A 14,931-nucleotide genomic window follows, 5' to 3' on the forward strand; every position below is an offset into this window, starting at 1 on the left:
ACCTCTCCCAGCCTCAGTTTCTAATTATGCAAAATGAGAATGATACCTACTTTGTGGAGTTGAGAGGATGAGAGATAATCTATGGAAAGCACCGAGCACAGAACTTAGCCCCAGCGAGTGCTCAATCAACAATTGCTGAATTGAGCCTCCATCTGCATTTTTATGGGAATTTTGGCTTCCCCAACCGGAGCTCCATGAGGCCCAGGGCCTTGTCCAATCTGTCTTTGCATCTTTGCACTTTCCTGTGTCTGGCACAGGAAAATCCATACACTGACTAGTAGCAGAAAGAACTCAGCATGCCTAACCTGATGTTAGAAGGAAAGAATTTGGGTAGGAGGACTCGGTGGATCTCAGATGTTGGAGGGGTATTGAGGGCCCATTTATAGTGTGTCACTCCAGATAAGGGGCTATACGGAGCACAGTTGTAGCCCAGGGTAGGACTATCCAACATGTAGAGCTGTTTAACATGAGAGCAGGTGTCAAATATAAGCGGCTGGCCATTAAAAACTCAGATTATAGGGACATCTGGGTGGCTCAGGTGGTTAAGCATCTGACTTCAGCTCAGGTCGTGATCTCATGGTTTGTGAGTTTGAGCCCCGCATCGGGCTCTGTGCTGACAGCTTAGAGTCTGGAGCCTGTTTTGGATTCTCTGCCCCTCCCCTCCTCATTCTCTCTTTCTCTCTCTCAAAAAAATAATAAAACATGTTTTTTAAAAACCTCAGATTATAAAAAGTAATCCTGGGTTGGATGATGGATAAGACCGGATCAGTGATCTTAGCTTTTACGAGACACAAAAGGCTTTGGAAGTCTGATAAAAGTTCTGGCTCTTCTTCCCCATCCCACCCCTAAAAAAGGTTCAAAGCATAATATTTTGCAGATAATTTCAGGAGCTTCATGGTTCCCAGGTAAAGATCACCTGAAAACCCTGGTAGGATGCTATGTTCAACTTTCTTTTTTACTATTAATAATGAGAAGGAAGCATTTGTTATATGTATTTTCAAAATTCACACCTGATATCTCATAACTAAAAACTTGGTGCCTTTTGCCCAAATTCAATACTTTTTTTTATTAAATGAATGAATAAATGAATGAAATCTTTGATTAATCTGATCTTTAAGGAAAAATATGTTCTATAAGAAAAGAGAAGAAAAAAAGATAAAAATGAAACAGTTTAGAAAAAGACCAATATCAGATGATAAAAGGTAGAGAAGAGGGGGCTCCTGCGTAGTCAGTCAGTTAAGTGACTGACTCCTGATTTTGGCTCAGGTCATGATCTCATGGTTCATGGGTTTGAACCCTGTGTCACGCTCCACACTGTCAGTGTGTAGCCTGCTTGGGATTCTCTCTCTCTGTCTCTCTCTCTCAAAGTAAATAAACTTAAAAAAAAAAAAAGTAGAGAGGAATTAACCAGGATCAGAGAAAAGGATAAATTTTGGAAGGTCTTAACACCACCCTCGTGCCCAGGGCTCAATGCCCGCTGTGAACTTCCAAACCCAAGATTCTGTGGGGCAGAGTCACCTACTCAATTCTGCTGGCCCTGGCTGCTTGCACTCGGAGTGATCTCAGCATGTACCCAGGGGCTCCCTGGGAAAAATCACTCATAAGATTGTGACCATGTCCAGATGATATTCTAATCTGATTTTGAAACCTCTTTCCCTGTATGAATTTAGGTCTTAATTGCCATGCAACTATTATTCATTATTGTATTAGTACAATTGCTCAGTTCACCCTTGGTCATGAGTTACTAAATGAAGTGTGTGGAGGCATTTTTTTCCCCTTCGAGTATTATTATTCAAAGAAGAGTTGATTTTCAACATTAACACTAGTGACAACAAGCCCCAAGAGGAAAATATCCTGTCCAAGCACAGAAGGACTTCTCGTTTGATAAACTGAGCTTCAGATTCTCAAGGAACCACAGACACCTGCTCTGCTCTGCGGGGATCCAGTCTTCTTGCTCCTCCCCCCTTCCCCGCCCCCAACCCCGCCCCGCGCCTGCGCTCACGTGGACACACAGCGGCCGCGGGATTTCAAGAGGCTCCTCAGGCTCTGCAGGGCCTCCGGCAGCCCCGCGCCGGTGAGGGCGCTGCAGGCCCGGAGCTCCCAGCTGCGGTCCCGGAACCTCTCTAGGCCCAGCCTCTCTCGGATCTCAAGCAGCGGCAGGGCAGCCGGCGCCTCCTGCTTGTTGGCCAGTACCAGGAAAGGGACGCTGGCCATGTGTGGGTCGTCCAGGACTTCCGTGAGCTCGGCCACTGCCTCGGGCAGGCGGGCTGCATCGGTGCTATCCAGCACAAACACGAGGACATCTGTGCCTTCCAGGTGGTCCTTCCAGCTGGGCCGGAGCTGGGTCTGCCCCCCCACATCCCACAGAGTCAGGGACACCTGCCCCGGCGCTTCGAGAGGCTCCACGTTGAAACCAACCGTGGGCAGGGTCTCCACCGTCTGGTGGCCCTTCAGTTTGTACAGGAGCGTGGTCTTGCCGGCTGAGTCGAGGCCGATCATCACCACCTGGGCCTCTGCCTTGTGATCTCGGGAACTCACAGAACCCATGGTGGCCACTGCTAACCCCTAGGGGAGAAAGGCCAAGTGCGCACGTCAGCCATTCTTGCCTGAAGGAACGCAAATGCAAGCAGGCAAACGGAAGAAGAGGCTCGACTCCCATCGTAGGAAGTGTTTATACAAGGTTGGGTTTCAAACACAGGCCTGGGCTCTGAAAGGGCCAGGAAGTAAGGGTGTATGAGTCACCATGAGCTGACCTATCTCGGGAAGGAGAGGAGGGAGCTGAGTCAGAGAAGAGGGCAGGGTGCCCTGGAAGACTCCAGATGTGGACTCACTTTCCTTGCGAGTTAAAGCAAAGAGGAAAAAGGAGAGTCTAGTTAGACATAACCTAGTTCAGTAGAAATGACTTAAGGATGGCTTCAGTTATTGCTTGTCTGTGGCTTCCAGGCTCTACTTCCCTTCTGGAAGCCTAAAGCCTGAAATGGAAGCTAGCTTGAGTTCAGTGCATCCAGTGAAGAGACCATTCGGCTCATAGAAGCTTCTGCTGTCTCTGGAACTTTCCTCAGAACCAGCACCGTGTCCAGTAAACAGTGGCTATTTATAAATACTGTCGCCTGGGGACAGATTTATCAGAGCAAAATGGTTTCCTCTATTGCCTCATCAAGGTAAACTACCTCTAGAGCAAAACTCACGTTCCTCAAGAATCCCAGTTTCTAAAACCAAGACCTGTTCCCCACTTAGGGGAAACCTGGCTGGGACGAGAGAAGGGACATCTGTATATTCCGGCTGTTCCTGCAGGAAAATAAGGCAGGCTCTGTTCTTCCTTATGCGGGGACTGTACAAGGGAAATGAAAGTTACCTCTGTGTTATTAGACTGTGGCTGAAAAAGCTCCTCCTCGGTGGCCGTCTCCCTGCATGCAGCTGCTCTCAGCTCAGTCCCTTGTGTCCCAACAGTGAGATGTGAAGGAAATGTTGTGACTGTTGCTGGTTCTCCTTTTCTACTTCCTTCCCAGGTGGTTGGGGGCGGGGCAGGCTCATCAGCCCCTCCCTCAGCCCTTGACTCCTCTGGCAGTCCTTCTGCTGGGGACGTGCCACAGAGATGTCCCCGGTTCCTTAGCTCTCGAAAGGGCGAAGCCTAACACCAGCCCTGTTTCTTAGCAGCTCAGAACACCTGCCTTGATGTTTTTTCTGGAGCCTGGAGATTCTTTTGTTTGCTTGGATCCTGCATGCTTTTAAAAACTGCCCAGACGACTTATGTGTGACTAAAACACTCTGTAAAAATATAGGTCAATATGTTGAAGGTAAACTATTAAAAAAAAAAACTAAGTAATTACGTCAATGTGGTGGAACTGTGGGCAGTGATACTTACTGCTTAATTTTTTCTTCAACAGTCATCATGTTTTCCCCCTCAAACAATGATACCTCCAGAAAACATAATTTTTAATTTTTTAAATGTTTATTTACTTTTGAAAGACAGAGACAGAACACGAGCCACAGAGGGAGACATAGAATCTGAAGCAGGCTCCAGGCTCTGAGCTGTTAGCACAGAGCTGGACATAGGGCTCGAATCCATGAACTGCAAGGTCATGACCTGAGCCCAAGTCGGACGCTTAACCGACTGAACCACCTAGACGCCCCTGGAAAACATAATTTTTAAAAAATTAGCCAATCAGGGGCGCCTGGATGGCTCAGTCGGTTGAGCGTCCGACTTCGGCTCAGGTCATGATCTCACGGTTCGTGGATTCGAGCCCCGCGTTGGGCTCTGTGCTGACAGCTAGCTCAGAGACGCTCTCCTGCTCATGCTGTCTCTCTCCCTCACAAATAAATAAAACATTAAAAAAAATTGGCCAACCAGAAGCCATGAATTCTTTCCGTAGCCCTCTAATTTGCATCTGCAGTTGCAGTGATTCGGCTCTCATAACCAGTAGCATTTGTGTGGTGCTTAATACTTTCCCATACATTGCATTAAAAAGTCAAGAAGCAAGTTGAGGGTTATGCCTCTCCCATTTTACAAATAAAGAAAAAGGCTCAGGGTAAATGATTTGCTTGAGATCTTGCTGGGATTTATTTATCTCTTCCTCTTTCACCATGTCTGCTACACACTAAGAAAGTGCTTTGCAAAGAGCAAACATCCTGTTGTAATTATAGGGTATTTTAACAGGAGGAAGTGGTTGAGAAAAGTCAGAAACACGGAGTGTGGTATGTATGCCACTGTGTTGTTATTGACATTACTGTTGTTTAGTTCTTTCGGGTGCCTGTGGCTATAAGCTATTGTTACTTTGCAGCCAGCCTGGGCAAGTGGGAATTTATAGCCAAGGATCAAGGCGGGGGTCAGCAGATAGAAAACTACTAAGAGGTTCTGGGGGGATTCTGGCTAAGCTGACCTAACAGGATTCTTGCTGAAGTCAGGTCAAGTGACCAGACTTCACCTTGGGGGATGGTGGGAGATGAGGAACCCGATCAGATATTGAGGTAATTAGATATTAAGGGCGGGGCATTCTGGTTAACACTTAGTAGGGTTCTTGATAAAACTGGATTTTACAAGGAAGTGCACCGATGGGCTGAGAAGAAGTTTCAGGAGCCTGACTAAAGTTTGGTCAAGCAAAGAATCTGTGTCATTATGCCAGAGCAGGGTCAAAGCATTAAAGACCTCTGTGGAGGAAGGCTTGTTTGTCTTATTGTGGTAAAGGGTGATCAGATCAAGCTGAAACTTAGTCCTGTCCAGCTGATGAATCCTGCCAAGATTTGATTTGCAGGACTGGGATGGGCAGAAAATAAGGACACAGGGGCTAAGAATAAGATGTGCCTGGAGCCTGGGAGCCAAGGGAGTAACACTGCCGTCACTCTGACCCCAGTTCCTTCTGTGTGGCCCTGAGGATCGAGGAGAGGTAGAGAGAAGCTGAAGAAGCCATTGACTTGTGAAGAAAGATTAGACTAGGTACTGTTAAGTTTCCCTCAACTCATATATCTTATAGGCACAATAGAATTTTTTTTAAGTTTATTTATTTGTTTTGAGAGAGAGAACGAGCTGGGGAGGGGCGGGAGTTGGGGGGGGGGGTTGGACAGAGCATCTGAAGCAGGTCCATGCTGACAGTAGAGAGCCCGATATGGGGCTTGAACTCACTAACTGTGAGATCATGACCTGAGCCGAAGCCAGTCACTTAACTGACTGAGCCACCCAGGCACCCAGGTACAATAGAATTTTTATTGAGCAGCTATAAGCAAAGCTCTGTGTAGTCTATCACATGAGTTTAAAAAAAAAACAAAACTGTTCAAAACGCATCTGCATGCCTTATGAGTGAGAGAAGTCAGCGTCATTCTTGTCTATGAAGACTATGAAGACTATGACACCATATATTACAATTAGATATAGGATATATTGCAGACTCTTAAACTGCATTTATTTTGCATTTTGAGTTGTACTTAGAATTATTATCACATTTAGGGGCTTGTGAGTGTTTTACATTTATAGAACAACTCATATCCCCTTTCTGCTATTCCTAGTTTCCATTTTACTGGTGATGCTATCTCTTTATAACCAAATGAGGAACGTGGCAAAGTTGGAGCGAATTTCTGTGCCTGTCTCTCCTGTCTGTCTCCCTCCCAACAGAAATAGTATCTTGACAGTCAATCTCTTTCTCTTTCTCTCTAAAACCAAAACAAAAACAAAAAGTGGGAAAAGGAAATAGGAGTGAGTGATCTGCTTTCTGAAATAGTGCAAGAAAGATCTAAAGGATGTGGGGCGTCTGGGTGGTTCAGTCGGTTAAGCATCTGACTTTGGCTCAGGTCATGATCTCGTGGTTTGTGGTTCGAGCCCTGCATCAGGCTCTGCACTGACAGTGTGGAGCCTGCTTGGGATTCTCTCTCCCTCTCTCTCTGTCTCCCCCTCCCCCCATGGTTTCTCTCTAAAAATAAATAAACTTGAAAAAAAATAAAAGTCTAAAGGATGTTAGACTTGCACTGAAGCAGTTTCGACTTCTGTATCTAGGTATTTGCAGGAAGTTTCCTGACGCTAAGAGGAGGAAAACAACAATAACAACAGTGGCCAGAGACTGTCTCCTGAAAATGTGCAGGCAGGATAATGTGGAGGCCAAGACAAAAGTGTGATGCTCTCCAGCCGTGCCTCAGAACAGGAGCTGATGATGACAGTGAGCTGTTGCTATTTCTCTTCCAAGGTTGTTTCAATATGCAAAGTAGGTTTTCAGTAGCAGCTGCTATTTAATCACCCACATTTCCTGAACTGGATAGTGTATTTTTAGTTGGCAGGAAAAAAAAAAAACCAAAAAAACAAAACTTGATTAGGAAGGAGGTTGGAAGGTCACTTAGTAGCTAGAAACTCAAATCAGGACTTGAGACTTCTTAACATTTCCCATATGAGTTACTGTCTCTCTGGGCAACTAGGAGCAAAGTGTTTACTTCTTTTGGAAAAAAAAAAAAAAAATCACATAAGTAATGATGAATATATTGTTTTTCCTTTGAGTGTCAAACAATATAAATGCCTACAGGACAAAATTCTTAAGTTCATTCTTTAAATCACTACTCCCCTCCTATGAGGTAATCAGGATTAGTAGTTTGATGCACGGTTTTGCAACTATCTTTCTATATATATACGTACATATTTTGGAGCACATGCATGTATTTTACTGTTTATTTTTTTATTTTTATTTATTTTTAATTTTTAAATTTTATTTAAAGCCAAGTTAGTTAACATATAGTGAAATAATGATTTCAGGAGTAGAATTCAGCAATTTACCACTTATAGACAACGCCCAGTGCTCATCCCAACAAGTGTCCTCCTGAATGCCCATCACCCATCTAGCCCATCCCCCCACCCAACACCCCACCAGCAACCCTCAGTTTGTTCTCTGTATTTGAGAGTCTCTTATGGTTTGCTTCACTCTCTGTTTTTATCTTATTTTATCTTATTCCCTTCCCCTTTTTTTGTTTTTTTTTGCTTAAGTCTTTTTAAATATAATTGTGATATATGTAACTTATTTATTATTTTTATTATTAATTAATTATTATAATTTTATTACTATATAATTAATATAACTTATTATTATTGAACAATAATACATTTATGAGATCTTTCCATGGTCATATATATACTAACTCACATTCACTTATCTTTTTGTTATTATTTTTTTAAAGGATTTATTAAATAATGAAAAGGCCACAAAAAATACAAGAAGCATAATACTAAAATATTCACAGATGAAATTACATGATTCTGAGATTTGTTTATAAATCATCTGGTAATGGAGAAAAAGTAGCTTGGGATATAATATAATGAGATTGGCCATGAATTGATACTTGTTGAAGCCAGGTAGACAGGGGTATATTATATTAGTCTCCTTATCTTGCATGCCTTTGAAATTTTCCATAGTCAAATCTAAGAAGCATATATAAGAGGCATAAACTATTCCAGTTTGCCACATCTTTGATTCTGCCTCAGCTCACAGGCCTACAAGGCTCCTGGCACTTGTCATGTTTCATATTTTTTCCCTTCACCAGAATCTGCTATTACCTCCCGCAGTGTAGATCACTCCTGCTTTACCTTTATCACACTCTGTATATATACAAACACACACCACACAGTCACACTCACACACATACTCCCACATTAAAGGAATGATCTTATTAAGTTGAGAGTTTAAAAGATAGTTATCACCGATTGAGCCCCTAATCTGTATCATACACATTGTCTATGTTTGTTTAGTTACTCCCCCCAACAGCTAACAGGTAAGACTATTTTTGTCGCCTTTTATGGATATGGAAACTGAGGTAAAAATGATTAAGTAACTTGCCTAGTTTTTTCTTTTTTATTCTCATTTAATTTTATATCATTTTGTGAACTATTTTCATATAAATATATGTAAAAAAGGATCAGTACAGTCGCTGAGAAGCAAGCACAAATCTTACTGAAGAGGAACATTGCCATTATTAGACAGAAGATAAAGTGAAGATAGTCTCTGAGTCATAGTATGCATTTTGCTTCCTTGGGAGTTCTGTAAGAACCCCCTCTCGGCAGTTAGTGTGTTCGTGTGCAAGGTCATGACAGAGTCTTAGGAAGCATAGGACTTAACCACAGTTGAGGCCACAGGCAGGCCTTCCTGGTGGGAGAGTGGGAATGCAGTCAGTAGGAATGGACTCTGCTGTATATTCGACGGCAAAGCCCACTTCCAGCTGTCAGCAATGAGCAAATCAGAACACTTCCTGAGGCAAAGGGACTATCAGCTGGTCCGGGCTGTAGGGCATGGAGAGGAGGGGACTCTTGATTACTCATTAACGCAAGATCTAGGCCTGTCAAATACAGATAAGAATCCAAACTAGGTTTGCCTGGGAATTTTTTTTTTCCAGGGAAAGAGACTATAATGACAGCAGATAGTTTGGTGATAAGTCTTTATTGTGTCTGTCTCTTAAGAATTAGTTGTTCTCTAAATCATATGTACATCTTCTTTGATATTCACTTGACCTCTGTCCTGTGTTGGAGTCTCTGCTTTTTTTCTTAAAAAAATTTTTTTTAATGTTTATTTATTTTGAGGGAGATAGAGACAGAGTGTGAGCAGGGGAGGGGGAGAAAGAGAGGGAGACACAGAATCTGAAGCAGGCTCCAGGCTCTGATCTGTCAGCACAGAGCCCCATGCTGGGCTTGAACTCATGAACCACGAGATCATGACCTGAGCTGAAGTCGGACGCTTAACCGACTGAGCTGCCCAGGCACCCCTCCTTTTTTTCTTTTTAAGTTTATTTATTTATTCTGGGAGAGAGAGAGAGAGAGAGAGAGCACGTGCTCACATGCAAAGGGAGGGGCAGAGAGATCGGAAGAGAGAGTATCCCAGCCTGATGTAGGACTCCAACTCACAATGAGATCACGACATGAGCTGAAATCAGATGCTTAAACAACTGAGTCACCAGGAGCCCTGATCCTCCTTTTATGTTGCAGATTTTCCCCTTTCTTGGTTCACTTGGTTGTCTTAGTGAAGCACATATTCAGTAACTTCTTGGATCCGTGGGAGGTAAGTTTTTACACCTTGAAGCTCTGAAAATGTCTTTTTTTAAAGAAAATGTTTATTTATTTTTGGAAGAGAGAGAGAGACTGAGCACCAGCAGGGTGGGGCTGAGAGAGAGGGAGACAAGAATCTGAAGCAGGCTCAGGATGAGCTGTCGACACAGGAACTGTGAGATCATGACCTGAGCCAAAGTCTCACACTTAACTGACTGAGCCACCCAGGGGCCCCTGAAAATGCCTTTTTTAAACTCTAACAATTTATTAATAGTTTGTCTGATATGAGATTCTAGGATGGAAATCATTTCCTTTTAGAACGTTGAAGGCATTGCTTCAGTGTCCTGTTGCTTCCACTCCTGGTGTTGAGAACCTAAAACCAGACTGACTCTTGATCCATCATTTGTAACTTTCTTTCTCCTTGGAAGCTTATAAAATCTTCACTTCATTCCAGGAATTCTGAAATTTCATATCATGTATCTTAGAATGAATCTATTTTTGTCCGTGATGCTGGAAACTTAGTGGGCCCTTTCCTCTATCTCTTACTGCCAGAAGTAAATTACTTTCAAGTTTGGGACATCTTGAATTTTCTCCTCCATTTTGTATGTTCCTTCTTTTTGGAATTCCTATTATTTGGTTGCTGAATTTTTACTTATTCTCTAATTTAAAACATATCTTTTTTCTGGGGCGCCTGGCTGGCTCAGTCAGTGGAGCATGCGACTCCTGATCTCGGGGTTGTAAGTTTGAGCACCACACTGGGTGTAGAGATTACTTAAAATCTTTGGGGCACCTGGAGGGCTCAGTCGGTTAAGTGCCTGACTCTTGATGTCTGTCGGCTCGGGTCAGGATCTCACAGTTTGTGAGTTTGAGCTCTGCATTGGACTCTGTGCTGACAGCACAGAGCCTGCTTGGGATTCTCTCTCTCCCTCTCTCTCTTCCCTCCCCAACTCTCTCTCTCTCGAAATAAATAAATAAACATTAAAAAAAATTTTTTTTTAATCTTTAATATTTTGTCTTTCCCTTCTTATACCTTTCCATTTTCTGGGACATTTCTTCAACATTATCTTTCAACCATTCCATTATATTTTCATTTCATCTATTATATCTCTTCCCACCCCCCCCCAAGGATTCTTTTTTGTTCTCTGAATTTTTAAAAACAGGATGCTTAGTTTAAAGCATGTTTCTGAGGTTCCATGGAACCAAGTAGAATAATGATAGGGGACCCTCAAGTGGAGGATGTGTTGTAACAGCCAGAGGGTTCATGTTCTATTTTCTGAGTTAGTGAAGTCTGCCTTTTTCAGGGTATTACGTAGTCTGTTTCCCAGCATGGAGCTCACCAGCCTGCTTCTCCTGGCTCCTATTTGCCACCTTGGGATAGAATGCTAGATCGTTAATGTGTGCAATGATTACACTGTGGACAGATGAAGGAGCATAGAACATTCACCAACATAGATCATATGGTGGGCTACAAGTCTCAATAATTATAAAAGAATTGAAATCACACTGAATATATTCCTGTGTGTCACCACAGTGGAATTAAGGTAGCAATAAATACTGGAAAAATATCTGTAAAACGCCCCAATTTGGGGGAAATTAACCTATTTCTAAATAGCCCAAAAGTCAAAGAAGAAATTGCAATGGAAATAAGAAAATATTTTGAGGGGTATCTGGATTGCTCAGTTGGTTGAGCGTCCGACTTCAGCTCAGGTCATGATCTTACCACTCATGAGTTCGAGCCCTGCATCAGGCTCTGTGCTGACAGCTCAGAGCCTTGAGCCTGCTTCAGATTCTGTGATTCTGTGTCTCCCTTTCTCTCTGTCCCTCCACAGCTCACACTCTGTCTATCTCCCTAAAAAATAAATAACCATTAAAAATTTTTAAAAAAAGAAAATATTTTGAACTGAATAAAAAGGAAAATACAACATGTTAAAATTTGTGAGTTATAGCCTGGGAGAATTTATACACTTAAATGCTTATATTATAAAAGAAGAAAGATGTAAAATCAATTAAGTGACAGAAAAAAAGCAAACTAAATACAAAATAAGCAGAAGAAATAAAAAATAATCAAAACAAGAATGAAAATCCACTAAATAGAAAAAAAGAGAAAATGAACACAGTCAAATTTGGTTCTTTGAGGGGCACCTGGGTGGCTTAGCCGGTTAAGCGTCTGACTTTTTGCTTAGGTCATGATCTCGCAGTTCGTGGGTTCAAGCCCCGCGTCAGGCTCTGTGCTGACTGCCAGCTCAGAGCCTGGAGCCTGTTTCAGAGTCTGTCACTCCCTCTCTCTCTGACCCTCCCCTGCTCACGCTGTCTCTCTCTCTCTCTCTCCTAGAAATAAATAAAATATTAAAAAAAATTTATTAAAAAAAGTTGGTTCTTTGAAAAGATTAATAAGATCAATAAACTGTTAAGGTTGATTAAGAAGAAAAGAAAATCATGAAGGATAAAAAAGGTACTTCACTATCAATTTTAGACAAATAAAACTGACAAGGAAAATATTATGGATAGTCTTTTTTTTTTTTTTTAATGTTTGTTTATTCTTGAGAGAGAGACAGAGCATAAGCAGGGAAGGGGCAGAGAGAGACACAGAATCAGAAACAAGCTCCAGGCTCTGAGTCTTATGCCAAAAGAACCAATAACAGATGAACTGAATACATACTAATTATTGAAAAAGCCATCTTTTTTCTGGGCTAACTTGAAATACCTTTATTGTACACTAATTTATATATTGAGATGTAGGTGTGGGTTTGGATGCTTTTACTGTCTATATCACATTCTATTACTGTATTGGCTCTAAAAGTGCCACAGTCAACCAGTGGGAAGTTGTATCACCTTTTCTGAACAGCCTCAGAAGTCACAAAGGGCTATTTCTGCTGCATTTGATTAGTCACAAGCAAATGATCAGCCCACTTGGAATCCAGGGGAGGATACATAGACTCTGTCTCTCAGTTGGAGGAGTACCAAAGAATGTGTGGCTATTAAAAAAGAAAAATCCATGCTGTCTTAAGTGGTAATGCTGCTAATGTTTTTGTAGTGTAATATTTCTCCAGATTTTGGACAAATATCTTTTCTAAATTTGAGGACCTTTCAGATTAGGTTATGTAGAGATAGAAACAGCAGTTATCATTTGTTTTTCTCATAGACAAGTAGTATAATTCATGGAAAATAGGTTTGGTGTTTTTTTTTTAAGTATAATTGATATACAATGTTATATTGGTTTCAGGTATACAACTTAGTGATTTGACAGTACTGTACATTACTCATCGTTCACCATTATTAGTATAGTCACTATCTGTCACCATACAACATTATTAAAAAATTTGTAATGTTTTTGTTCTGAGAGAGAGAGAGAGAGACAGTGTGAGCAGGGGAGGGCCAGAGAGAGAGGGAGACACAGAATCCAAAACAGGCTCCAGGCTGAGCTGTCAGCACAGAGCCCGACATGGGGCTCGAACCCACGAACTGTGAGATCATGACCTGAGCTGAAGTCGGATGCTTAACCAACTGAGCCACCCAGGCACCCCAACATTATTATGATATTATTGATCATATGTTGTACTTTTCATCTCCATGGCTTATTTATTTTACAACTGGAAGTTTGTACCTCTGAGTCCTCTTTATTTTACCCGTCCCTTCACCCATCTCCACTCTGGCAACTACCTACCAGTTTGTTCACTGTATTTAAGAGTCTGTTTGTTTTTTAATTGTTCATTGTTTCGGTTTAATTTAGATTCTACATATGAGTGAAATCATATGGTATTTCTTTTTCTCTGTCTGACTTATTTCACTTAGCCAAATATTCTCTAGATCCATCCATGCTGTCTTAAAACGGCAAGGTCTCATTTTCTTTTGACTGAGTAATATGGAGAATAGTTTTTAAGGGTAAATTTATATTGCCAGATTTGTGAAATCTGGCTTACACAGATGAAATTTACTACACAATACCAAATATTATTTAGATTCTAAACTTTGGGAATTAAATCTTTGGAATATTTTACAATGTAAGTGGGACAGTTTTCTTCCTAAATTGTAATTTGACTGATAGTATTTGGCAATATCCAGCACATACCTCAAAGAGATTCACAGAAAAAGAATGATTTTCTAAAATGTGAAAATTTTCTTATAGAAACTATACATTCATTTTTCACACAAAGGAGCATGAATAGGGAATGTAGACAATGGTGAACTAAGTAACACATTTAATTTCTCTAAAGCTTCAAATCCCACTATAGAATCCTGCTGAGCTAGATTAAATTAGACCACATGGTGAGCTCTTTAAGCAAAATTAAGTGGCCTTGTTCCTCCACTTACCACTTCAGTTATAAGAAAGTACTGATTAGGAGCATTTAGACCAAAGAGGAAAATGGACAAGAACCAGAATATATGCCCCAATCTCTAAGCTGATTTAGACCATTTGAAGGAGAACTTTCTGGAATAGGGAGTGGTAACTGCCTTCCCTGGGCCAATTTTACCTAGCTGCACAGGTAGTGATAGGAAGGGGATTAATGGCTGCTCTAGAGGGAAGGCAGAGAACTCCTTCAAGGAATGGATATTTACACAATATAGGATTATTTATATACTTATGTCCTCTAAAAAAATATATAGCCCAAATGGTATTCCTGAGCTTGGTATATATGTACCCATGCTTGGGAAAGATGTGGAGGTTGGGGGAAGTGAACAGGTGAGGAGAAATCTGGAGTGTAAAGGAGCTTGGATTTCCACTGGAACCCCCTTTTTTTCCCAAAAGAGATACTGGCAGAGTCACAGGGTTAATGTTCCCATCTCAGTTAACCCATTAGGTGGGAATAATACATTTACACACCAATGTGTGAGCTTATCTTCATGAACCTTCCATTCCCCCCCCCTCAAAAAGAGAGAGAAAAGGGTGCTAAGGGTTTTTTAATGTATTCTCAAATGTTAAAAAGCTTCTCTTCCTTTTAATTGCTCTACCCACTTATATGTGAAATGAATATTTCAGAGTTTGCTGCGGTAGGAAGAGAAATAATAATAGGACCAAAGAAAAGGAGCGGCATTTTATTTTATTTTTTTAAAATGTTGTATTTATTTCTGAGAGAGAGAGAGAGAGAGAGAGAGAGAGAGAGGCAGCATGAGTAGGGGAGGGTAGAGAGAGAGGGAGACACAGAATCAGAAGCAGGCTCCAGGCTCTGAGCTAGTTGTCAACACAGAGCCTGATGCGGGGCTCGAACCCACGAACCGTGTGATCATGACCTGAGCCGAAGTCGGACGCTTAGCCAACTGAGCCACCCAGGCGCCCCAAGGAGTGGCATTTCAAAACTGCATCAGCATATGACCTGTCCGCAATCATTTGTAACAAGTGTTAGAAGATTTCCATTTAGCCACCTGCTGGATCTATTGCCTTTTAAACCACTTTTGAGGTTATTCCTGTTTTGCCAAATGCAGGAAGAGGG

At 41.7% G+C, this 14,931-nt stretch overlaps 1 protein-coding gene and 1 long non-coding RNA gene across 3 annotated transcripts in view; one reads left to right on the forward strand and one right to left on the reverse strand.

Annotated features, from left to right (window-relative positions):
• Nucleotides 1-1,339: 1,339 nt before the first annotated feature.
• Nucleotides 1,340-3,516, reverse strand: ARL11 (ADP ribosylation factor like GTPase 11). Its single transcript, XM_039252195.1, has 2 exons — nt 3,356-3,516; nt 1,340-2,565 (listed from the first exon to the last, which is right to left on the reverse strand). The coding sequence occupies exon 2, from the start codon at nt 2,545-2,547 to the stop codon at nt 1,999-2,001; it is 549 nt and encodes a 182-aa protein (XP_039108126.1). The 5' UTR covers nt 2,548-2,565; nt 3,356-3,516; the 3' UTR covers nt 1,340-1,998.
• Nucleotides 3,517-5,356: 1,840 nt separating this feature from the next.
• Nucleotides 5,357-14,931, forward strand: part of LOC120245230 — a 17,251-nt gene continuing 7,676 nt past the window's right edge. For both annotated transcript variants that reach the window (XR_005531735.1, XR_005531736.1), the window contains exons 1-3: nt 5,357-5,434; nt 6,485-6,689; nt 9,443-9,515. This is a non-coding gene — a long non-coding RNA (uncharacterized LOC120245230). The remainder of the gene's footprint in view (nt 5,435-6,484; nt 6,690-9,442; nt 9,516-14,931) is intronic.

This window comes from Hyaena hyaena, unplaced genomic scaffold (assembly GCF_003009895.1).
Source record: "Hyaena hyaena isolate Hyena2069 unplaced genomic scaffold, ASM300989v1 scaffold_410, whole genome shotgun sequence".
Lineage (NCBI taxonomy): Eukaryota > Metazoa > Chordata > Mammalia > Carnivora > Hyaenidae > Hyaena > Hyaena hyaena.